Genomic DNA, 23,494 nt, shown 5'->3' with positions numbered 1-23,494 from the left:
TAATAAGTCGTAATCATATTAATAATTAATACTACGTTTGTTTGTTTACTTTTCTTTCTTCTCTGAGTAATAATTATAATATTAAACACAAACATAGGATAAATAAATTGTACTCCTTGTGACAGCTATCAAAACACGACTCAAAAAGCGCTCAGGCATGAAACAGGCGCTTCTCTCTACGTCATTGGGGTCCTATGACGTTGCATTCAAAACTGTGGTTTATTGTAAAAATTTATTAGCTGAAGGATAAATCTGAATGCGCTCACGCTCTAATCAGCGGTCTCGTTTTTTAAAAATTGCCCCGACTGTGGAGGCAGACTTTTAATCAAAAGTAATAACCCAAACCGTTTTCCGCTGAACGTAGACAAGGATCTCACCTGGAGAGATTAGCTAGGTATCACTCTTAGCCTCCCGGTAACTGGGATTAGCTGACGGTAGTTAGCTTGCTTAACGACCTAACAACGACAACAAGGCCCCGGAGTTGTTTGAAAGTAGGTGCTGTCTAATTATTTTTTATCACGTTATCACTAGTATATGGCGGTTAAAGGTTACTAGCAATGTGAAGTAGCTCCAGCTTAGTTTCTCTTTCCCCATCCCCTACATTAACTCAATCCCTAATGCACAACAGTAAACAGTGGATTGATAAAACTCAATTTACAAATCCAACTTCATTATTTCACCCATTCATATATATGGCAGAGTCCAGCGACATGATTGAAGTCACTGTGAAGACGCTGGACTCCCAGAGCAGGAGCTACAAAGTCAGAGGCGAGGTAACGCGCTTACTCTGAATTTAAAACTGCTCTGTTTAGACTTCCCTCTTTCCCTCCCGTGTGAGTGTCAGGCAATGTGTTGTGTGTTGTCCCCCCAGCTAACAGTGAGGCAATTCAAGGAGCACATCGCATCGTCAGTGGAGATCCCAGTGGACAAACAGAGGCTCATCTACCAGGGCAGAGTGCTGCAAGATGACAGAACACTGAATGAATACAGTGAGTAAATGAAATCTGCGAACTTACAGTTTGCACATAGGAAGGCTACACAGCACGTAGTGTCACAGCATGAGGATGAACAGTGTGTGTTTTCATTATCTGCAAATTTTTCAGCTTTATTGCTGACCTCAGCAGTGTCAAATCAATGATATTTGTATTTATGTCTGTATATTATGTATGTGTATCATATTTTAAGGGTAAGTAAGTATCCATAGCGTAAAACTGATTTGTATGGCTGTATTGCTGATCGACACCTTCGAAACTGGTGAAATTGATGAATAACACCTTAAAAATCTTAATTACTGTGGATACACAATGCATTAGTCAGCGAATCTGTGCAGGACAATAGCAAGTCAAGCTATATAACTGGTAATTGACCAGTATGTGGCTGCAGCTGACTTTGTGTTTTGCCATTTTAGCCTTAAATTTCAGTACAAAATATATGTGATAATTTAAAGAACAGTTTCTTTCCCCTGAGGTAACAGTGTGGCTGTCAACATCCTGCAAAGAAAGATTTTGAAGATTTATATGTTGTAGACAAAACACAGGGATAAGGATGTTTAAAAATATTCTGCCAGTATAGATGTTCAATGCTATCTACAGTTAAAGCAATATTATTTGATTTCTTAACAGTAATGACGTTACTATTACAAATTACCGAAGCCCAAATGAAAATGTTCCTCTTGTCCAATCAACACTGAAAAATACATTTTATCAAATGAAAAAGAGAAAAGCAACAAATCACATTACCTAACCAGTAAATGTTTTTACAGTATTTAATGGAATCCATTCATTTGTTTCTTCATCAGATGTAGATGGGAAAGTAATCCATCTGGTGGAGCGAGCCCCACCTCAGGCCAACATGTCCGGATCTGGGGGCCCGGGTGTTTCCACTGGTGGGGCAGAGGACGCAAGCAGCAGCAGCCATGCCTCCTCCCAGGGTGCACCACATGACCGCAATGGCAACAGCTATGTGATGCTGGGGACCTTCAATCTGCCTGTCAATATTATGGACCCACAGCAGATCCAGGTGGGGCTGAACCTGCTGCATGCAAACCAAAACCTCACTATACTTCTCTGAAGAGAAGAACAGTTTCATGCTTTTCTACAGCTGGAATTTGTTTTATAGATGTCAGTTCAGCAGATGATGGCTGGAGTTGGTGAAGCTGGAAGGAATGCCAGAGTCAGCACCAGCTCTGGGGTAAAGGCTCATTATTCACAAGTGTTCATTTCATCGGTCTTTCTAACCCTTCTGTCTCACTCCTGCTGTAAGGCTGACAGATGCTTGTATCTGTAGGGCAATGGCTCGCTGGACATGCAGATCAACTTGGACCAGTCAGTGCACAGTGAGCCCCGGATGAGACTTCAGCTGGCTGGGAACCTGCTTAGAGACGCTCAGTCTCTGATCCACAGACTGGAGGTCCAGTACACATTCTGCTTTTGATAATCAGGATGTAATTTACAACCTGATAGCACTGTCATTACATATCTTACCTTGGGAGGTCATTGATCATTTTTTGAATGACATTGGCTACAGACAGACAGGCAGCTTGGAGCAGTACTTATACAAATGCTGGTAAAAGTGACACAAGTTGTCATTGCGCAGTATATACAAGGACAGGAAAAGCTAAAACATGTACACGTAATCTAAACTATGCAATCTAATCACAACATACTGTACATTTTATTCTCAAAACATACCCTCTCTCATATCTGTTTTCTCTTTCAATTATAACTTTAATCTCAAAATATTATTTCACATGTTCATTGTCAGTGAATGTTGGGGAAATATCCCAGGGAAACTGATACAGTCTGCTGACTCAGCTAGTGTGTGTATTGTGTGTGCGCATTTCCATTTAACTAAGGAAGGAAGTTTGTGATTTTGGATTCATGCAAAAATGCCAAGTTTTCTTTTAAAAGAGAGGAGAATAAAGAACACTATAGCTCTTCATATTTCCCCAGGAGCTCACTGGCTATTCAGATGCTTTCAGTTTCCAAGTTTACGTCACTTCAACAAACCAACAGAACAGACCACAGTACTGAGTGTGGATATGTCCATGTTTTGTAGGGAGTGTCCAGTGACAGCAGCTCCCATTCAGATCCAGAGGTGCCTCAGTCCTCTCCTTCCCTGTCACTGTCTTCCTCTGCTGCAGCGTCACAGCCCATGAACGCCAGCTCTCCTCCTGCTCCATCATCCTCCACCTCCACCCAGACTGAGGGACCAACCAACACTGGGCCCAAGTAAGTCAGAGTTGTGGACTGAATGGCTCTAGTAACACCTGGTATTAACATCCATCATATACAGCCATAACACCATAACAACATGAATAAAATGTATTATCTCATTACAATGGCGCCTGGCAGTGGGAGGGATATATTAGACAGCAAGTGAACATTTTGTCCTTGACATTGATGTGTTGAAAGCAGAAAAAATGGGCAAGCGTAAGGATTTGAGTGACCCAACAAGGGTCAGAGGAAAAACTGCAGCTCTTCTGGGATGTTCCCAGTCTGCAGTGGTCAGGACCTATCAAAAGTGGTCCAAAGAAAGAAAACTAGTGAACTGGTAACAGGGTCGTGGCTGACCAAGGCTCATTGATGCATGTGGGGAGTGAAGGCAGGCTTGTGTTGTCCAATCCAATAGAAGAGCTACTGTAGCTCAAGTAGCTGAAAAAGTGAATGCTGGCTCTGATAGAAAGATGTCAGAACACACAGTGTACTGCAGTTTGTTGTATATGGGGCTATGTAGCTGCAGACTGGTTAGGGTACCCATGCTGACCCGTGTCCACTATCAAAATAGCCTACAGTGAGCACATGAGCATCAGAGCTGGACCACAGAGAAATTGAAGAAGGTGTCCTGGTCTGATGAATCATGTGGATGGTCGGGTGCATGTGCATCGCTTACCTGGGGAAGACATGGCACCAGTATGCATTCTGGGAAGAGGTTAAACTGGTGGAGGCAGTGTGATGCTTTGGACGATATTCTGCTGGGAAACATTGGGTCCTGCCATTCATATGGATGTGACTTTGACAGGAACTACCTACAAACATTGCTGCTGACCAAGTACACCCCTTCATGTAAACAGCAGGATAATGCTCCCTGACACACTGCAAACATGGTTCAAGAATGGTTTGAGGAACACAACAATGAGTTTAAGGAGATCTCCAATCAAGCATCTGTGAGATGTGCTGGAAAACCAAGTCTGATCCATGGAGGCTCCACCCCACAACTTACAGGACTAAAAGGATCTACTACTAAAGGCTTGGTGCCAGATACCTGCATACCTTCATAGGGCTTGTGGAGTCCACGCCTTGATGGGTTAGGCCTGTTTTGACAGCAAAATGGGGGCTTACTCAGTACTGGGCGGGCAGTCATAATGTTATGGCTGATCAGTGTATACTGCTTATCCTCAAAGGTCGTGGGGGGGGGGCTAGAGCCAATCCCAGGTGATTTTGGGCGAGAGTCAGGGAAAACATTGCATCTTTTTTGTTATTTTGACCAGTATTGATTTTCATGCATTAAATTACAATATTTTAATTTGGAATTACAGAGAAATTATCTTGGTATTTTAGAACAAAAGCATCATTTTACTTAGACACGTGCCTTTGAATACTAAAGCCAGAGAAACTGATAATTTTGCAGTGGTCTCTTAATTTTTTTCAGAGCTGTAGGAAATGAACACAGATATCCCTGAACACCGCCTTTGTAGTTCTGACTCTTCCTGTCCTGTGTTTGTCCTCAGTCACCCAAGTCCAGCAGAATTTGTGGAGGTTCTCTCTGAGGTCAGGAGGGTGGAGGAGAGGTTACGTCCCTTCATAGAGAGGACCCACTCAATCCTTGGAGCAGCGACATCAGCAGACTACAACAACAATGTAAGGGGGAAGTACAACTGCATGAGGCAGACAACAACAAATCTGCCATCATGAAGGCTGTTTGAATGCTCCTATTTCTGCTCTGTAGAGGGAGGAGGATGTCTGATTACAATGTTGCTGCAGTTTTTCCACCAAAGTGGACAAATAAGAGAACTGGCTCAAGACTCACAAATTCAGATTCAGATTCACAGTTAAAAATAGTGGATCTGTGTTGACTGTAGGTTTGATTCACAAAAGAACCATGAACAATTGTCTGCATGTGGTAACTACTTACATAATTTACAATTTGTCTGTAAATCTTTCTACAAAACTTTATAAAACATTTTAATCAAAACCTGGATTTTGAATCATGAATGTCATGCAGTCAATGCAGAAGCAAATGAGTATTAAATGAAATAGTGCTTTATAATTTAAATTATTGGTCCCTGTGTGTTCAGCATCTGAACAGTGAAGTCAGCGTACACACTGTGGTTTGACTGCTCTGAGCACAGTATAAAAACAGAATGCAGATTTTTAATAAATTTGCAGATGTTTGTCAACCTTCTTATCATGCCTTCAGTGGGAGGGACTATAATAGAAGGAAAAGACATAGGTGAAGGAAATGTGGCTGCAGTTAAGGGAGTTTGGATGCACCAGTACTAACAACTGCATAGATTTAGTATGTAATATTTAGTGATAGACCGATATGGTTCTTTCAGGGCCAATACCGATTATTAGTAGTCAAGGAGGCCAATAACCGATATTTGGAGCTGATATTCATTTGCAGTAAAAGTGAAAATATTGGCGTCAAAATTTTGAATAATACAAACTCCAACACTTAACTTTGTTTAAATGCCTTTAAGCATATGTTTTTTAAGCAGCTTTTCAGACAATAGACATCTTTGTTTTAAAATTCTAACAAAAAGTGCAGGGAGCTCTCAGGCTCAGCAGCATGTCTTATAAAGTTAAATGAAAACTTAGACAAATAAATAGCTCCCTAAAGTTTTCTACAGTAAAGTTTTCCAAAATTTCAATATAACTGAAATGTTATTTTATGTTTCACTTATCTTTGTTTTAAGTTCAAACAAAAATAAAAAGTGCAGGGAGTTCCCAGGCTCAGCAGTATCGCTTATAAAGTTAACTGAAATTTTAAATGAATAAATAAATAAATAGCTTCCTGAAGTTTTATAAAGTAAATAAAACAAAGTTAAATAAAATTTAGTAGTCCCTATTGAGCAGCACCAGATTGTGGTGCAAAAAGCAGAGTTGTTCTGTGTGTGAGCACTGTGCATGCACATCTTTCACTGCTGATTAGCTGTTGCCATGGCTCTGTGTGTAACCAGTCAGATGGTGCTGTGGGCGGGACAATGCTGGAGACAGAGTAGTGACTGCAGACAGAGAGGCGCGGCTGCATCAGAGGCAAAATAACCGCATTTTAAATTGATCTCTTATCGGCCATCGAATTAAAAAGAAAAACGGCCGATGCCGATATGCGTCAAAATGCTGATAATCGGCGCCGGCCCAGCCGATAATTGGTCTGTCCCTAGTAATATTAATCTGGGACACATTCATTGTGAGTTTGGATTTTGGATGGCTGTGCCATGTGCAGTCATGTCTGCTGTCATGCCTGCAAAATTGACTTACATACTGGGCCTATTAATTACTAGTCCCCATCAGAAGCTGTTTTAAAAAAACCAATCACATAAAAGTAATTGTTTGATACAACAGTTCTTGTATCAAGATGACATGAAAGAGGGTTCTTTGTTGGGGCACAGATTTCAGGAGCTTCAGTTACAAAGACTGCTCAACTGGCTGGTGTCTCAATAGTAACCGTGACTAAAGGGACATCTGCATTTATATCTATAGGAAAGACATCAGCAAATAGGGTTGGAAATTGTGGTCAACACATTTGATGACTGTGGTATTTCTGCATTAATGCGATGTAAGGAAATACAGAGGAGCAACTCTTCCTCAGGTGACTGAGAATGTCATGCAGGATGTGATCAGACTGTGTCAGCAAGAACAGGCCATCAACAATAAAAGCTCTTTAAACCTCATTACAAAGATGAATGCACATTTTAAAGTTTAGTGGTGCAAAACCACAGACACTGGTCTACAGAGATGTGGAAAAAAGTGATATGGTCAGATGAGTCATCCCTTACCATATTCTTGACAAGTGGGCAAGTGCCTGCATGGTGAACACCAAGAGAACAATGCAGGTCTGAATGCTTGACCCTTATAATGAGGGGATCCAGTTCTCTTCATGGGCCACTGCAAATCAATACAAAGTTCTTTTGAGTCATCACCTTTATCCTATGATGAAACATTTCTGTCCTGATGAGAGTGGTCTCTTCCAGGATGAGAATGCCCCCATCCATAGGGTACAAGGTGTCACTGAATGGTTTGATGAGCCGAGTTCCAGAGACTTGTAGAGACTTGTCTACATAATTTGTTATAGACATTCCTGGTCCTCCGAGAATAATGACAAATGATTTTGATAAACTCTGAACCTTTTCTTGAAATTTTCACTTAGACTACACTATAATTTGATAAGCAGCTTTCCATGAAATTTACTCAATACATTCATGCTCCCAAGGAAATAATGCTTTTGATTTGAATGATTCTATAACTTCATGCTTTTAGACCCAGTACTGATAAGGTTAGGTAAATTCTAAGTATGTTCTTTGTTCTGTTTTGTGTAAAACATCTGACAGGTGCTAACAAAGCAGTACATTTTCTGCTTGTAACTGTTTTCATAACAAGTCTGTCTTTATTCACAGACCCAGGAAAGAGAGGAGGATCAGCGCATTCTCAACCTGGTTGGAGATGCTCTGCGTCTCCTCGGAAACACCTTGGTTGTCCTTGGTGACCTACGCTGTAACCTGGCAACCTCTCCTCCACGTCACCTGTATGTGGTTCGCCCCATGGCCCACTACACCCACCCGGTCCTGCTCCAGGCTGGTCTGCCACACATGCCCATTCCAGTAGGTTCACACCACACTCATCTTCTGTGTGGAATGACAGTGGAAAATACGGCACTATCTATTTGTGAATAGGTTGTGGATGTGGCTTGATGGGTTTTGCAGAAACAGAAACTCACCTGTACATCTGTTTATGGCTTCACAGTGCACGTTGACAGATGAATAGTTCCATTTTCTAACTCATTTACTAAATATGAAGAGAAAACACATGTTAAAACTAACTATCCTAACTGTGGACATCCATCAAAATATTTACTAATGCTTTATTTGATGGATGCATAATTTCTTAATAATTATCTATGAAGTTTTCTGGATCTAATCCCAGGGAAAGTAGAGGCAAACTTCCAAGACATTTGTTGAACAGAATTAATTGTGTTGATTATAGAAGCAATTGTAGATTTCCTTGATAGAAAGGCCAAATTTTAGTAAAAAAAGTAGTAAATTTTCATGTTATGATTTGTCTCCTGTTTCGAATAAAGTGAGCATATGTTGAATTATATGCTGCCTGTAGACAGTTCTTGTAATTAAAAGCAAAACTCTGAGACACACTCAATACGCTATTACTGAATATAAATAAATAGTTTTATACATAATGTTTTGGATAATATACATTTTAGGTATGCTCACATTTACTTCATCTTTGAAATATGAATTGTAACGAACTGGGTCAAACTGGCCCCTAATGACTATTTGCAGTTCAAATTTCAAGTTATTTAAACATTGCCAGTGTGCAGTTTATCATGCTGTGCTGTTTTTCCTCCATCTTGCTAATGCTGTCTAAACAGACAACCTAGTCTTTGTATTTTCAAACTTTAAATCACCATGTTATTAACTTGAGTCATACTAGACCATGAAGTTAACGTGTCTTTCTCCTCCAGATAAACTTAGGGACAACAGTAACCATGGCATCTAATGGGAGACAGGCAACTGAAGGACAACGCCAGCCCTCTCAGGGCCACAGCCAATCAGATCAACAGGCTGCTGACCAGGTTCCACCTTTACAGTCAAATGGAACCACTCATCAACAGGGACAGGGGGGACCTCGAGTGATCCGGATCACCCACCAGACCATGGAGCCAGTAGTCATGATGCAAATGAACATTGATGGTATGTGTGCTGCCTTGTCATTACAGAACCTGACTATACTATGGTCACATAGCCTTCTATGATTTGTCTTAAAGAGCCAATATCCAATTTATCTCAACAGGAAGTATGAATGACATGGATCGATGGAGTGTGTGTGTGTGTGTGTGTGTGTGTGTGTGTGAGAGAAAGTGCTGCATTCCACAGTCAGTCAGACAAATGAAACAATGAACCTCTTACTGTGAGGATTATCTGCAGTAGCACTTACACTGTAAATTATGATGGAAAACAATAAAGAAATGCCTATGAAAATAAAAAATGAAGAAAGTATTATATTGGAAAAGAAAACAAAATATCATGATATCATTTATTTTAAATATATTTTGCATATTTATGAATTTGGATTTTGTGTTTTTGGACAAGTGGCACACAGTTAACATTTAAATATAGCAAGAGGTCAAAAAGAAGCAAAAGGCATTATGCATTGCCTCTATATAAATGATACAGTTTTGCAAATGACAAACATATAATGCATCTAAGGAATATAAAAACCTATTCTGTTGATTATTGTGTTGTTTATTTCCCTCTTAACCCCAGTGGTTTACTTATTTAAATACAGAGCTATACTGTAGCTACACAATTTCAATAATTATAGCAAGGAGTTTTAGTCTGTGAATTCACTGGATGCCAAAAGCCAAAAGTCCCATATAAATGCCATATAAGGCACATGTGTGGTCATAGGTTGTTTCTCTGTCCTGTCTCTCCACTGTGTGAGCCATCAGAATCAGTCTAAAATGAAAACTCAAATATGAGGTATCTCTTCATTTGACAAGATAAAATCACAGCAGTTGATACAACACGGCACACATTATTTCATGAGCTAAAACTGGATTTGATGTCAGCCTGTAAGGGAAAGTAGTTTGTTACATTAACTGAAGAAGCAGATATATCTTATTTATATATCGCATTTGAAGCAGTGCCTGTGAGAAGTTCTTTGTTGTTCTGTTGGATAAGTGTAGCACCACCCTGTCTCCCCACCATCCTCTCTGTGACGCTGATGGCTGTCTGCTTTTGTTGTGTTGATCAGGTGAGTCAGCTGCTGGCTCTCAGGTTCCAGGACAGCCAAATGCTGCAGGTCCCGGACAGCCTGGTGAGTGCTCTTCTGTGATTGAGTAGATTGTTGCTATGATAACTGTCTCTTCCTTTATGAAATTGATCTTTTTGAGACACTGTGGCTCAGATCATTTTAGGGTGGAGATACTCAAAGATCTGTTTTTCAAGATGACCCTCTCTCTGTATCCAGGACTGACACCTGTCCACTTCCCAGGTCTGCCCCCTGAGTTCATGCAGGCCATCGTGCACCAGATCTCTCACCAAGCCGCTGCTATGGCTGCTGCAGCCTCTGCTGGCCACCCAGCACAGATGGTGTCTGGCCCTGCCTCAACACCCAATGCTGAGGCAACTGCCTTCTCACAGCCCCCCCATCCTGCTCAGGCCAGGGTGGTCATCACCAGACCATCCTTCTCCCCTCGCATCCCTCAGCCTATGGGAACCAGGGGAGCCACCATCAACTTGAGGGCCACTGTACCCACAGGCCCACAGCCAGGACAGGTGCACCAGCACAGAGTGGTTAGAGAGTTAACTACATGTAGGGCTGTAACTCATAAATATTTCATAACTGACAGATGTTTTCTTGATTAATTGATGTGTGAGCAGGGCACACCTCTGGCTCCCTCCTCCCTCACCCAGATGATCAGTGGTCTGGTTGGACAGCTCCTGATGCCAGGGCAGTCAGGTCAGTAGCAACTGATTTCTACAGCTAAAGCAGCAGATAAAATATACGTTGTTGTTTTTTTTTCTCCACTCTAGTACAGGTAGTGTATGATAGTAAAGTGAGTCCGACAGACGGATACATATAACACCAAACTAACAGTGCATTATGTTTGTGAACCAGCTCTTATTGACTTTCATATTGCTATTAGTTTCTAATGATTGTGTTTGGTAGAATATTCTCTACTCTGTTCACACGCAAACATCCTCTGGACCTTCACAGGGTTGATATATAAGGACAAACAACCACTCACATTCTCACCTACAGACAATTTAGAGTCACCAGTTAACCTGCATGTCTTTGGACTGTGGGAGGAAGCTGGAGAACCTGGAGAGAACCCACACAGGCACAGGGAGAACATCCAAACTCCATACAGGAAAATAACCCAGAACCTTCAGCATGAGGGCTTACAGAGACTTGTTAAATGTGCATTACAGTTACATTGTGTCGGTGCACAGACTGTGTGGGTGTCTCAGATCTCACTAGCTACAGCTTATTTTTAAAGCTAGACCAATAGCAGGTATATCAGTATTGGCATATATGTCAGCTGATAAGTCTAAAAAATTGGTAGGTGTGGGATTTCTGTTTTTGTCACAGAGTTTGTCCATCAGAAAGCACTGCTGATTTTTCTCTAAAATGTCCCACTCAGTATACACTGATCAGTCTCAACATTAAAACCAGTTATCAGTTTTGCCTGATCAGTGTATGTCTCAAGTCTAAAGTCTAATCTAAATGATCCATATCAGGATTGTTTGCTTAAGTTATGTTTTCATGTTAATAAAATATTATTGGCTGATACATCAATTTTTGTTACTCTTAAATACTGATATCTGTCTCAAACAGCCAGTATGGTTAGGCTGCTCCCATTTGTTCTGTTTTTTTTTAATTCCTCCAGGTGATCCTGCCTCCTCTTCCACCAACTCTCAGTCCTCCTTCTCTACTCCTTCTTTGTCCTCCATGTCTTCTCCCCATCCCTCTGCCAACACCTCTGGACAGACATCCACCCACACCACCAGTACAACCTCCATGGGCCAACCAGCAGAGGGCAGTCCTGAGGGAAATCTGGCCCAGCTTCTCAGCTCTCTGCTGGGAGGTGCAGCAGGGCCAGGGGGTCCTGGCTCTGGACCAGCTCCCTCCATCACTGTGACATTGCCGGGGATGCCCGGCTTTTTCCAGGGCATGTCAGACTTCACACCAGTGAGTTCATATAGTGCTACAGAGAAGTCGAATATTGCAGCATGCAGTGTTGTGGATTCTGAATGCGTATTTGGTGGCTCCTCTGTCAATTGAGGGCCAGAAAATGTGGCATTGAGTGATCGATCTTATTTAAAATGATTATGTTAAAATAAATGCTAAACAAAACTAAGAAAACCTGAAAACAATCAATGTGAAGAGGACATTATGGCAAAAGGAGATTATAGCAACCACCAAAAATGTGTAGGCTGCAGCTTTTTGATTACTCTTCTGATAATTCAGACATTTTGTCAATATAGTACAATATATCATATGTCTTATACACAAAACATGATGGGGTATGAAACCAATATTTAGTATTTGTCTGTTACATAATATGGGGATTTTCTTAACTGTACCACACTATTTTTTCTTTTTAAATCATCCTTAAGATTATTCTGAAGTTCCAGGAGTCCTGATAGCTTAGTGAATGAGATGCATATCATATAACTGCAACTTCTCCAGTTCAATTCAGTTCTAGCCAGAGACCTCTGCTGCATGTCTTACCCCTCTGTCCCTTGTCTTACTGACTTCACCTTAATTTTCCCTATTCAGTAAAGACAAAAGGTAAAGAATCTTTTTATGTATTTATTTTTTATGTGTCCTGTCTCTTATTATTTAAACTTTCATATTCCTTTAATATGACACCTGCTTTCTCTTTACAAACCTTAGTCTAGGACCATACCTTAGCATATGCCCAGCAATAATTCTTCCCAGTTTATAATATATTTTTTTGTACTAACCACTGCAGTCCATACCAATACACACATGTAGGTCCAGCAAGGGAGTAACAATCTAGGAACTTAAAACAGATGAACCTGAACTCATTGATTAAAAGTCTTGCTTGTTTCTTCACAGCCACCAGGTGCTCCAGCCCCTCCCATATCTACCAGTCCTGCCCCACCCCAGGCGAGCAGCGGTGCAGGTGCAGACTCTCTGAGCCCAGAGTTGTTCACTGGTATTGTGCAGGGAGTTCTGTCCACCATGATGAGCTCTTTAGGGGCACAACATGGTAGTGGAGAGAGCATTGCTCAATTCATCCAGAGACTATCCCAGACCAGCAACTTGTTCACTCCTGGCTCTGGTGATGCTGTGGGTGAGTCACAAATCAGGAGAAAGAATGTAACTGCAGCTTTTAGTTAACAAGTTTATCACTATTGTACTAAAAATCCAATCTGCTGGCATCATGCCAAAACATTGAAAACATATCACCATCCAAATATGTTCTTAGAACTAAGTTCATTCACATTTCACACCATTTACCATTATTATTAGTATACTGATAAATTAGCTCTCATCCTGGCAGGCTTCTTTGGTGACCTGCTGTCCCTGGTGTGTCAGAGCTTCTCCATGGTGGACATGGTGCTACTGCTTCATGGGAATGCCCAGCCTCTGAGCCGAATCCAACCCCAGCTCACTGACTTCTTCACTGAACACTACCTACAGGGCAGAGAGCCCAGTGATGCTAACATAGCTGTAAGTACTACAGAGAGAGCTCCTCACTCTTTGTTCACACACTGAGTTACTTAGATTAGCGTTGTTACAGTTGGGTTTTCACATTGTCCCGATCAACTGTATTATTTAGCCTTAAAGGAATGTCTACATAAAACATTTCAGATATTTTTTTCAATAGACTGTGACATGCACATCTGACAGAACAGATTTGATTCAGTCCAGTCATCCACACAGGCAATGTCACTTTTTGTGCTGCCTATACTACCCCTCCTGTTTAGACATGACATTAGCCTCATGCAAACAATCTGTTTATTGAGTACTGATTAGTGATGAGTATCTGAGTAAATCTGCCCTATATTTTCCTAGATAAAGTAATGTTGCTGATATGTGCAGGTCTGATACTACTACTGGAAGAGCTTGATGTTTGACCAGTTATTAAACCCAAGGTTTAACTTACTTTTTCCACCAGCACTGTGAATGTTTAATGGGCATGTTAAATAGAGATACAAAATAAGTGTTTGAATGTCCTCAGTTTAAGCGCATTGTGTTTGTCTTAACTTGATTTAGATGGACTTCAGATCAGATTTTCTGACCAGTTAATGCAGAAAAACAGATCATTCTGAAAGGGCTCTGTGACTTTTTCTTGACATTGTATGCACTATTGTGGGGCTCCTCAGTTCACTTGCTCATAATGCTGTGTGTTAGCAGGTAATACAGAGCAAGGAGCATTATTAAGACTTGGTAAGGTATAGAGGGTTGTATTTAGACAATAATTTTGCTTTTTCTAAGTCTTGAGGCATACAAATGCAACATTTACGTACATAAGTAAAAAATAATTCATAATAGTAATAATAATGAATGCACAGTAGATGAATAGAAAATTGTACAAATGCAAATGTGCAAAAAGTTAACAGTAAGAAGAACAGTAGAAATCTTACACATTTTTGTGAGTGCTCACACTGTGTGCCATAAAAAATGAATGATCAAAAAATAACACTGGCTAAACAGGGATTATTGTGCAGGGATTTGAACTGTGAATCTGCTCATCCTCCCAAGTCAGGGTGAAGCCACTAACCAGCTGTACAGATGAGTTCTTTTTCTTTTTTATTATTATCATATCACAAATTGAGAACAGGATTAGAACTGACAGCTTCACAACAAGTCACTGTAAACTCAATAATATCTCGCTGGAAAGAAATCTAAAGTAAATAATACTCCTGACTAAATACTGAGTGAAGTTTAGAAAGACTGAAGAACACAGACATCAGTCCTTCCTCCTGTCCTCTGTCCTCCCTCTGCTGCCGCTGTGATTCCCTGTCTGTAGAGAGCAGAAGGGGCTAGTTCGTCTCAGCTAGTAGCTAAGTTAACAGGGATTTGCCAAATTTTAAGATATGTGGCAAACAAAAGCTAATCAGTTAGACTACATACAGACAGCGTGTTGCTCTGTCTCCAAAAATGGCAAATTAGACTAAATGGGTGCAGTCTGGAGCCCTGTTGAAGAGCTGGAGCCTCCATAGGAAGAAGAGTTGACTCTGGCCCTTCCTGTGGAGAGGTGCAGAGTTCCTGGTCCTGGCCAGTTTGCTGTCCAAATGGACACCCAGGTATTTCTACTCCTGCACCACCATCTCAAAGAGGAATGGCAGAAGTCCTGAATCTCCTGAAGTCCAGCACCAGCTCCTTTGTTTTGTTGATGCTGAGCAGCAGTAGTTCATGTGGTGTTGTTTACTGTATGGATCTAATCATTTAGTCATTTGATGTATCACAGTTGTGGCTTCAATACATTGTCTTCTCTGCAGACAGCAGCTGAGGAGCTCATCAATGGACTGGAGGAGTACATAGCTGAGAGCTTTGTAAGGACATCCTTATTCACACAGAGACTCATGTAGACTACTGCGATCCATCTTACATACTGTGTGTTTGGTATGTAGCAGTGGGTATAAGTGAGTTGTGTGTGTTGTGTCTAGGCCACAGTGACCGTGCGGGAAGGAGTGGATATCGTTCAGACCAACCTGTCCTTCCTCAGACAGCAGTTCACACACATGGCCTCTCATATCCTGCGCTGCAATGGTAAGTCAGTTAGAAGGAGTCAGTGGCTGATCACCTCGCTCCTGAGAAAGCTGGTAATGAATCATCCTCTGCTTCTCTGACTCAACTTGAAGTGTTTCTCCTCATCTGTGAATGAGAAGTAGTCCGTGACTAGAATACAGGCTGAAGACAGAGTGACCCTCAAGGTGATTTTTTTAACTAACACCTCCAGGCACTAATGAGTTGTTGTGGCATCATTCTTCCAAAGCACTAACCTGAACTTTTTAGACAAGGAGAAAACCTTTTTTCATGCCACTGAACTTTTAAAATGACTCCAATCTGTGATTTTTAAAGGAGCTCCAGAGGAGTCCCAGCCTCTTAGGAGCATCAGGATCTGTATGAGGACATGTTCACTGATCACTCTGGCAAGAGGCAAGAGTGGCAGATTCATATCAGAAATCGAGAGTACTGAGCAACATCCATTTCTTTATTTTTTTAGTAAATGGAGCCCTATGCAGACACACAACTTAGTGCACACACCTCTAGATCTGGGGCAGGGGTGTAAAGTGGGGAGCCAGTGGCCCCTTGGTCCCCCAACTTCTGGCACCCTTTCTCTGAGCTCAGTGGGGCGGCTGTGGCTCAGGAGGTAGAGCAGGTCGCCCATTAATCGGAAGGTCAGCGGTTCGATCCCCTGCTCCTGCGGTGCCAAAGTATCCTTGGGCAAGATACTGAAACCCACGTTAACCCCCATGTTTGTAACATCGGTGTGTGAATGTGCTAGAGTGCTTTGTAGTAGTGCAAGCGCTGTGTGAATGTGTGTGAATGTGACGTGTAGTGTAAAGCACTTTGAGTGGTCGATACAACTAGAAAAGCGTTATATAAGTACAGTCCATTTACCATTAAAATTATAATGTAATGTAAATACAAATTAGAATACTGTAGTGGATAATTTGATTCAATTGCATTAGATGGCTCCTGAGGCCTTCTGAGGACTGTGTGTTTTATCTGAAGACCTGTAAAAGCAAAGTTGTAGAAGTGCCGCAGTGTGGATTCTCCAGAAACAGCAGGTGATTCAGTTTTTGTCATTGTCAGTAAGTGATCAAATCAACTCCCCTCTCACAGATTGTTTCTGCCTGACTTCCAGCAACTTTGGAGCTTTCTTAAATATCTATATCTATAGTTAAGAAAGGTGATAAAACGCAACAAAGTAAATGTCACTGAGAATTTTTGGCTGATTAGGACTGATTTCACATGAGAGTGAGCAGTGAACCCACTTTTCACTCGTAATTTAAAACTTTGAGCCTGTGGTTTCTCATGTTCAGGGTATCTTGCTGATAATCGTGTTGTTATGAACACTGTGTAGTCATTTAAATATTTGCAGCTGTAAGACCTCACTGATGTGAAGACGAGGTTTTAACTGGTTTTCTGTCTCGGCTTTTTCTTGGTGCAGATCACACATTCGGCCCTCGTCTGCTGTTGCTGTGCACTCAGGGCTTGTTTGAGTGTCTGGCTCTAAACCTGTACTGCCTCGGAGGAGAACAGAGAGCTCTTACTGCAGTCATCAACCACCGCATTGTTAGTATATATCGTTTATAACCACAGCAGTTTATGCTTTACTTATGTTTCAAGTTGACTGCTATATGTTACTGCATGTTTCTGAGGCTCTGTGTGTCTGTGTAGAGGAGGATGTCTGCAGAAGTCAATCCCAGTCTAGTCAACTGGCTGACCAGTATGATGTCTCTGAGGCTGCATGTCATTCTTGAACACAACCCAGTTACTGAGGACCAAATCCAGCACTACGTTTTCTATACACAGGTAATAAACACAGTTGTAAGTGAGTATAGCCAGCGACAACTACTGTACTTGAGTGGATTTCATAAATGTTCAGAAATATCTACCTCATAACCCACAGTGCCCCATATTGATTTTATTCTATACAAGCAATACAGACAGGATCAGGGCCCATATTACAGGAACTTCCTAACTTGCAGAGAGGGTTAGGACCAAAAAAGCCATTACAGATGAATAGTTCTTAGGTTGATTATTCTATCCTATTCTAAGGAAAAGCGAATCACACAAGCCTCCTAACTTCAAAAAGGTCTTTAATATTCTCTCCTAACTTTAGGATAACCTTAAAGCTGTTGCGTTTACACAGCCAACAAAATGTCAACAAGTGGAACTTATTTATTGAACCACTTATAGCAAACCCTAACAATGTGTTGCAGTTTGATGACAAAACACTTGTGAGTAGATGCATGTTACCCCAGGCCATGATCCTACAGCTAGCTAAGTGTGACTAACTTTGGAGAGGTTGACCTGGCCACATGGGGCTCTCCCAGATCATAGCAGACATTTTAGAGACTGTGTCTTAGCCCACTCTCTCCCTCTTTTATCTTCCAAGTTAGTGTTGGAAATTTTTACAAAAAGAGCATCTCTAGTTTTTCTACACTTCTATCTCATCTGTCTTGAAGTGCCCATTGTTGTTTTTGTTCCATTTTTATAATAAGAAATTTAATGGGTTACAAAAATATCTCAGCAAGATGTGATGAGAAAAGTATCACTAGTTGCTAACAGACATAAAAGTTGATAACTGATGTTGGACTGAGTATTTATCATTTCCTAAACTTAGATAAAATAGGAATCCTAAAGTTAGTTAGGATTGGATTCTGTGATACCAAATTGTAAAAAAATATTATCTTAAACTTCCCTATCTTAACTGAAGACTTAAGCTAGGAAGTTTTTATGTCGTTGAAATGTGCTCACATTTAGAAATAAGAGAGAATCTAAATTAATCGAAACATAGCAAAATAGTGTATTTTCAACTCTGCCCTGCCATAACAACACTGTGTTCAACTTAGGTTTAAACTCAAGGTTTGAATATTTAGGCCCAGTTCCAAATGAACATTACAAAACTGCGATATTTTTTCAGGGGGATTTGAACCAGAGGACAGAGGCTGATATGCCACAGCCATCAGAGAGTCCCAATGTGGAGGTAAGGCTTGGTTCTTTCTATAGATAGATCACTACTAAGAAGTATTATGTATGTGTCAAAGCTCTATACTAACAAATGCTAGTAGTATACTATAGTGTTGTGTATAGTCAGTTTGAGTCAGCTATTTTGCGGTATAAATTTAAGTCAGTCATATAGCACTGAAAAGCTCATACGATCACTCAACCCCTCTGTCAGATGGAGGAGAGTTTGTCTCCGGCTGCAGCCACCACAGCAGAGGAGGCCATGGCTTCGTCAGTTGACAGTGAAGAGAGAGGAACATCTCCTGGAGATAACACTGCCTCATCAGGGGAGACTCAGTGTCCTGCTGTGGCCCCAACAGGGCGAGAGGAAGCAGCCCCTGAGGTGGAGCCGTGGACAGCAGCTGTTCCGCCTGTAAGGAATGAGGTTTTCCCAGGATTATACGGAAATACAGGGCAAAAGCCTTTTGTTAAACAGCTGTCAAGCCAGTCCCTGCACAGGATATTTACAAAGCTCAGAACTGAAAGTAGCCTGCTGATCTTACCCAGTCTGTATCAGGTCAGTCTAATCAAACAGAGTCAGGGCTGTCTGCTCTCATAGGCAGTATAGACCAATGCTGACTGTGGCAGAGTACTGTAGAGAGCCACAACATGCAGGAAAGTAAAAGAGAAAAAGCAAAGATAAATGAAAACCAACACAATGACATGGCAGATTATGATTTCTAGTGGTAAAAGTTGAAGTAGCTTGTTATACCTTATTTTAGATTCTTTTATTGTCTCATGCAAAGCACTTTGAGTTTCCTTGAAAAGTGCAAGACAAATAAATTTGGACCACACCTGTATTGTTAATCACTTGTACATATGAAAGTGGCCATCTGTTCAGTGGATTATGACTGTATAATAATGTTTTGGACAGGAATGGGTTCCCATCATCAGACATGACATGTTGTCTCAGAGGAAGATCAAAGCCCAGCCGCCACTGTCTGATGCCTACCTGCACGGGATGCCTGCCAAGAGGAGGAAGGTGAGCAGTGCTGTTTAAAAGTGTTAAGTGTGGGTTTAGTCTCACATAAAACAAGACCTCATTCTGTCAAAGGTACAGAGTGGTGCAGGAATGGAAATAAGTTAGCATTTGAGCACTTCTTGTTCCAGCGTCCCAAAGTTAGTGGGTATTTTAAATAGTCTTTTGGTTAGATGGCTGAGATAAGGTTCTGTAGTTTACACCAGAAAATACCCAGATGCCAGAAGTGTGCAAGGCAAAAGGTGGCTACTTAGAAGAATCTAAAATAGAAAACATATTCTGGTTTGTTTAACACTTTTCTGTTTACTACATAATTCCATGTGTGTTCCTTCATAGTTTTGATGTCTTCATATTGATCTACAATGTAGGAAAGAAAAACCATTGAATGAGAAGGTGTGTCCAAACTTGACTGGTACTTTGTACAATACTTGAAAGATCAGATGAAATATAACAGGTGTAATACAAAATGTGATGTGAAATGTGGGAGACTTCTTGTAGCGTTCCTCGTCACAGCAGCACTGAGAAATCTCTCATTGAAAGCATCTGCTGTTTGACCAGCAGGTGGTGGAGGGGATACCAGGTGTCCTCCATGAGGTTCAGCAGTTTGTGTAGCATCCTCTCCACAACCAACTATGAGCTCCAGAGAAGTCCTCTCTGGCATCTGTATCCCTCCACCACCTGCAGTTCCTTTCCAGGAATGGAAATGGTGTTTAACAGTCTGATCCCTCTGAAGTCCATTACCATCTCCAGGTCTCTGTACTGCCTCCTGTCCACCACTGACACAGCCCACAATTGCTGAGTCATCTGAAAGTTTCTGCAGATGACAGGACTCAGTGTTGTACTGAAAGTCAGAGGTGTACAGAGTGAACAATAACGGTGAAAGAACAGTCCCCAATGGTGCTCCTGTTCTGCTCCTCAGACACACCCATCCCTGCAGCCATGCAAACTGTGCTCTGTCAGTCTGGTAGTCAGTAATCCAGGAGATGTGGAGATGTCTACCTGCATCTTCTGGAGCTTCTCTCTCAACAGGACAGGCTGGATTGTGTTAAAGGCTCTTGAGAATCAAATAACATGATTCTCACAGTGCTGCCTGCTTTGTCCAGGTGAGAAAGGGCTCATTGAAGCAGGTAGACGATGGCGATTGTTGGAAGACTGCTCAGCTAAACACACCCTGGACCTCTCTCTGTCCTGGATGCACATAGATGAAACTGATGAAATGTTCAGTAAAGACTGGATGTTCTCAGATGGAGAGTGACAGTAATTTTTCCATTCTTAGACAACCCAGTGTGAGGGACCACACCTGTCTCTGTCAGACGCTGTGAGTCAAGCTGCTCGTGCTGCTGGAGTCCTGCCTGTCACAACACCAAACAGCCTGCAGGGGGAGCTGGAGAGGCCAGAGCTGCAGGAAGCATACACCAATCAGGTAGTGGACTGTCACTAAACTAATCCAGGATAGTGTGATGTTAGTCAGAAATCATCTAGTTGTCATCTATCTTCAAACACAGGTTAATGATTGATTCATGGCAGTGGATAAAGTTGTGCTAATAACAGTTCACAGTTAATCTGAATTGAAGGCAATGTGAATGAAGAGTGGAGACCATGACCAGCAGAACTCATATAATTGGTTAGCATGGCACTATAACTGCAAACAGGCTGTACATAACTTAACTAAAACATACTTGATCCCAAATATGAAACTTAAATTCTGTTAAAGGCCCTAATAAAAAGGGCTGTTTCAGTCATTCTGCACATATTTTGACCATTCTTCTTTCAATCTGTCTATCAGGCTAATAACCTAATTTAATCTAGACTTGTGTCACATCAGTAGTCAAGTAAGGCATATTTCGTCACTCAGGGCCCTGGAAGCAAGATATTTTAATCAGCTAGTTTTGATATAAAGGTCATTCTGTCATTAACCTGTTGTCCCTGTCTCTGTGTCCTGTCAGGTAAAGAGTGACATTAAAGATCGAGTGAGAGACGATCCGGACTACAACGCCCAGAGATTTCCCAACACACACCAAGCTTTCTCTATAGAAGAAACTCCTAACTCCTAATCCTCTACAGTCATGTACCAGAGAGGAGCGAGGCCAGGTCCAGAACAGGATCTGTACACACTACCTGCAGCATGGAACTGTTACATATAGTATGGTAACATCCCATTGTAAATGTGGCCTGAAAGGATGGCGGCTGCTGATTCCATTGAATGATTCCTCCTCTCCTGTTTCAAAATGTGACATCCCTTGCTGTAGTGTGGGTAGAATGGAAAACCTTAGAGACTGCGGATCCTCTGTGACACATGGTTTGAGGAACTGTGGGCTCTCTGAGTTACCTCATAAGAGTATAAGACAAGACCTGACAGCAGCAGCTCAGAGCAGAAGAGGACTGGGGCACCAAGAAAAAAATGAAATGTTCTGGTAGCACTAATCTTCCTCTGTAGGTCTGAAACAGTCTAAGCCGCATAGCATGAGACACCACCTACTATTAGGACTGTTAGGACAGGAATTGACAATTGAGTTGAAATGTTTTGAGAAAAAAAAAAAAGTTGTAACATTCTGAGAAAAATGTCATAATATGAAAATGAAGTTGAAATGTTGCAAAGAAAAGTGGTTATATATAATACAACAACACTGTTATAAGGTTATGAAGAAGAATTTGTGAGAATAAAGTGATTTGTGCATGAAGTCATAAAGCGGTAAGATAAATCTGAAATTTTATAAGAGAAAATCTCAAAATTTGAAGAATAAAGTCATAAAATTAGAAATTAGAGAAAAATATTTAGTGCTGTTGCAGTGAAGAGTGACACCACAAAAAAGTATCTCTCAAATCTGGTCTTTTGTGAGAGAAACCGTCATGTATATAGATATAGATATATAGTCAGAAAATGCTAAAACATGCATATGCAGTGTAATTACCCAGTGCAATCAAATACAATGACTATTTCTTATTTCAAGATTATTTTTTTCTCAAAATGTTATAACTCTGAGATTTTTGTTTCCTAACAATGGTCCTGCCATTCCATCACACTGAGTAGTTCTACACTTTGTTGTAAATGTTTTTGCTTTATTTATCTGTACAAGGCAAAATTGTAAATGATTGAAAACTGTATATAGTAAATGGAAAGTGATGTCATGGAGCTTTGTCAGTGTCAGTCAGGTTACTAGTGTTGTTTCCCATGACATCAAATTTTTATTTTTTAGTATCATGAAACACAGATGATTAGTTCATGTTTGTATTTTAGGGCATTACCTTTATCACTGACACTGGTGTCTGTTTAAACAGGGTACTTAAGTGATGTGGTCTTTAACCATGTGTTCAACTGCAGTATAATAATCTGCCACAGCCTGATGGTGGTAATGGTATGTGTGATGTCTGTGTGAAGCACAGCAGTAGAAGTTTGTCAAACTGTGGTTACTCTGTGCTTGTTAACATCACTACAATAAATGAACTTGAAAATCATCAGTGTTTCAGAACTGCTTTGTTTACCCAGAATCTCAGATAGACAGTGATTTCTAACAATAGTGTCACGATCCCACAAGGGGTCGCAAGATAGACTGATCTTTGTCCATCACTTTTGACTTTTAACCTTTATTAAAAGAAAGGAGATAATGGGGTCCCACAATTCCTTGCAGCAGCAGCCGATGCAGCTGTGGACTCAGGCTCTGTTGGCTCTGAGTGCTGCCAAGACGCCGCTGACCTTCTCTCAGTACTGTGCCTTCTGTGCCGACATGGCCTCAGAGAAGTGCATCAGCGTGCTCACTAATCAGTACTATTCATTTTACAGTAAGATAGTAATTAAACAACGTTTGTGGAGATTTTGACTTAATGAAGTCAGAGGATCACAAAACTCATGGGGATTTGTCCTTTGCTGAGCAATAGCTGTACCCATATCCTTAATTACTGACTGCAGGAGAAACAGCAATAAGCACAAAGCAAGCACCATTTGTGACCACAGAAGTCAAAATTGTAAATACCTATAAATATCTGGGAACTGTGTTTGACTTGAAACTGAAGTTTGATGTGAATACAGATGATTGTTAAGCGTGGGCAACAAAGAGTG

At 41.1% G+C, this 23,494-nt stretch overlaps 1 protein-coding gene across 3 annotated transcripts; it reads left to right on the top strand.

Annotated features, from left to right (window-relative positions):
* Window positions 1–190: 190 nt before the first annotated feature.
* bag6l (BCL2 associated athanogene 6, like) lies at window positions 191–22,893 on the top strand. 3 transcript variants are annotated; one of them, XM_018695479.2, is made up of 25 exons: window positions 191–491; window positions 700–773; window positions 872–989; window positions 1,799–2,019; window positions 2,119–2,190; window positions 2,287–2,409; window positions 3,058–3,230; window positions 4,730–4,859; window positions 7,619–7,822; window positions 8,698–8,926; window positions 9,990–10,052; window positions 10,206–10,513; window positions 10,619–10,697; window positions 11,629–11,930; window positions 12,825–13,062; window positions 13,273–13,442; window positions 15,218–15,271; window positions 15,386–15,488; window positions 16,897–17,021; window positions 17,127–17,261; window positions 18,376–18,438; window positions 18,634–18,831; window positions 19,333–19,440; window positions 20,714–20,860; window positions 21,384–22,893. In XM_018695479.2, the coding sequence occupies exons 2-25, from the start codon at window positions 711–713 to the stop codon at window positions 21,489–21,491; spliced, it is 3,534 nt and encodes a 1,177-aa protein (XP_018550995.1). In that variant the 5' UTR covers window positions 191–491; window positions 700–710; the 3' UTR covers window positions 21,492–22,893. The 3 variants fall into 3 exon arrangements, with proteins under 3 accessions (XP_018550995.1, XP_018550994.2, XP_018550993.2); XM_018695478.2 differs by lacking the exon at window positions 191–491 and having other exon boundaries at window positions 693–773; window positions 10,230–10,513; XM_018695477.2 differs by lacking the exon at window positions 191–491 and having other exon boundaries at window positions 693–773.
* Window positions 22,894–23,494: the final 601 nt, after the last annotated feature.

This window comes from Lates calcarifer, unplaced genomic scaffold (genome assembly GCF_001640805.2).
Source record: "Lates calcarifer isolate ASB-BC8 unplaced genomic scaffold, TLL_Latcal_v3 _unitig_4112_quiver_405, whole genome shotgun sequence".
NCBI lineage: Eukaryota > Metazoa > Chordata > Actinopteri > Centropomidae > Lates > Lates calcarifer.
Note: the sequence above shows the minus strand (reverse complement) of the source record. Positions and strands in the feature narration are given on the sequence as shown.

What these genes read in the sequence shown, in the direction of transcription:
- bag6l (XM_018695477.2), top strand. Translation starts at nt 693, where the DNA reads ATGGCAGAGTCCAGCGACATGATTGAAGTCACTGTGAAGACGCTGGAC. An exon ending in CAGAACACTGAATGAATACA is followed by an intron (nt 990 to 1,798) that starts GTGAGTAAATGA and finishes TTTCTTCATCAG; the next exon opens with ATGTAGATGGGAAAGTAATC. An exon ending in GATGCAAATGAACATTGATG is followed by an intron (nt 8,927 to 9,989) that starts GTATGTGTGCTG and finishes TGTGTTGATCAG; the next exon opens with GTGAGTCAGCTGCTGGCTCT.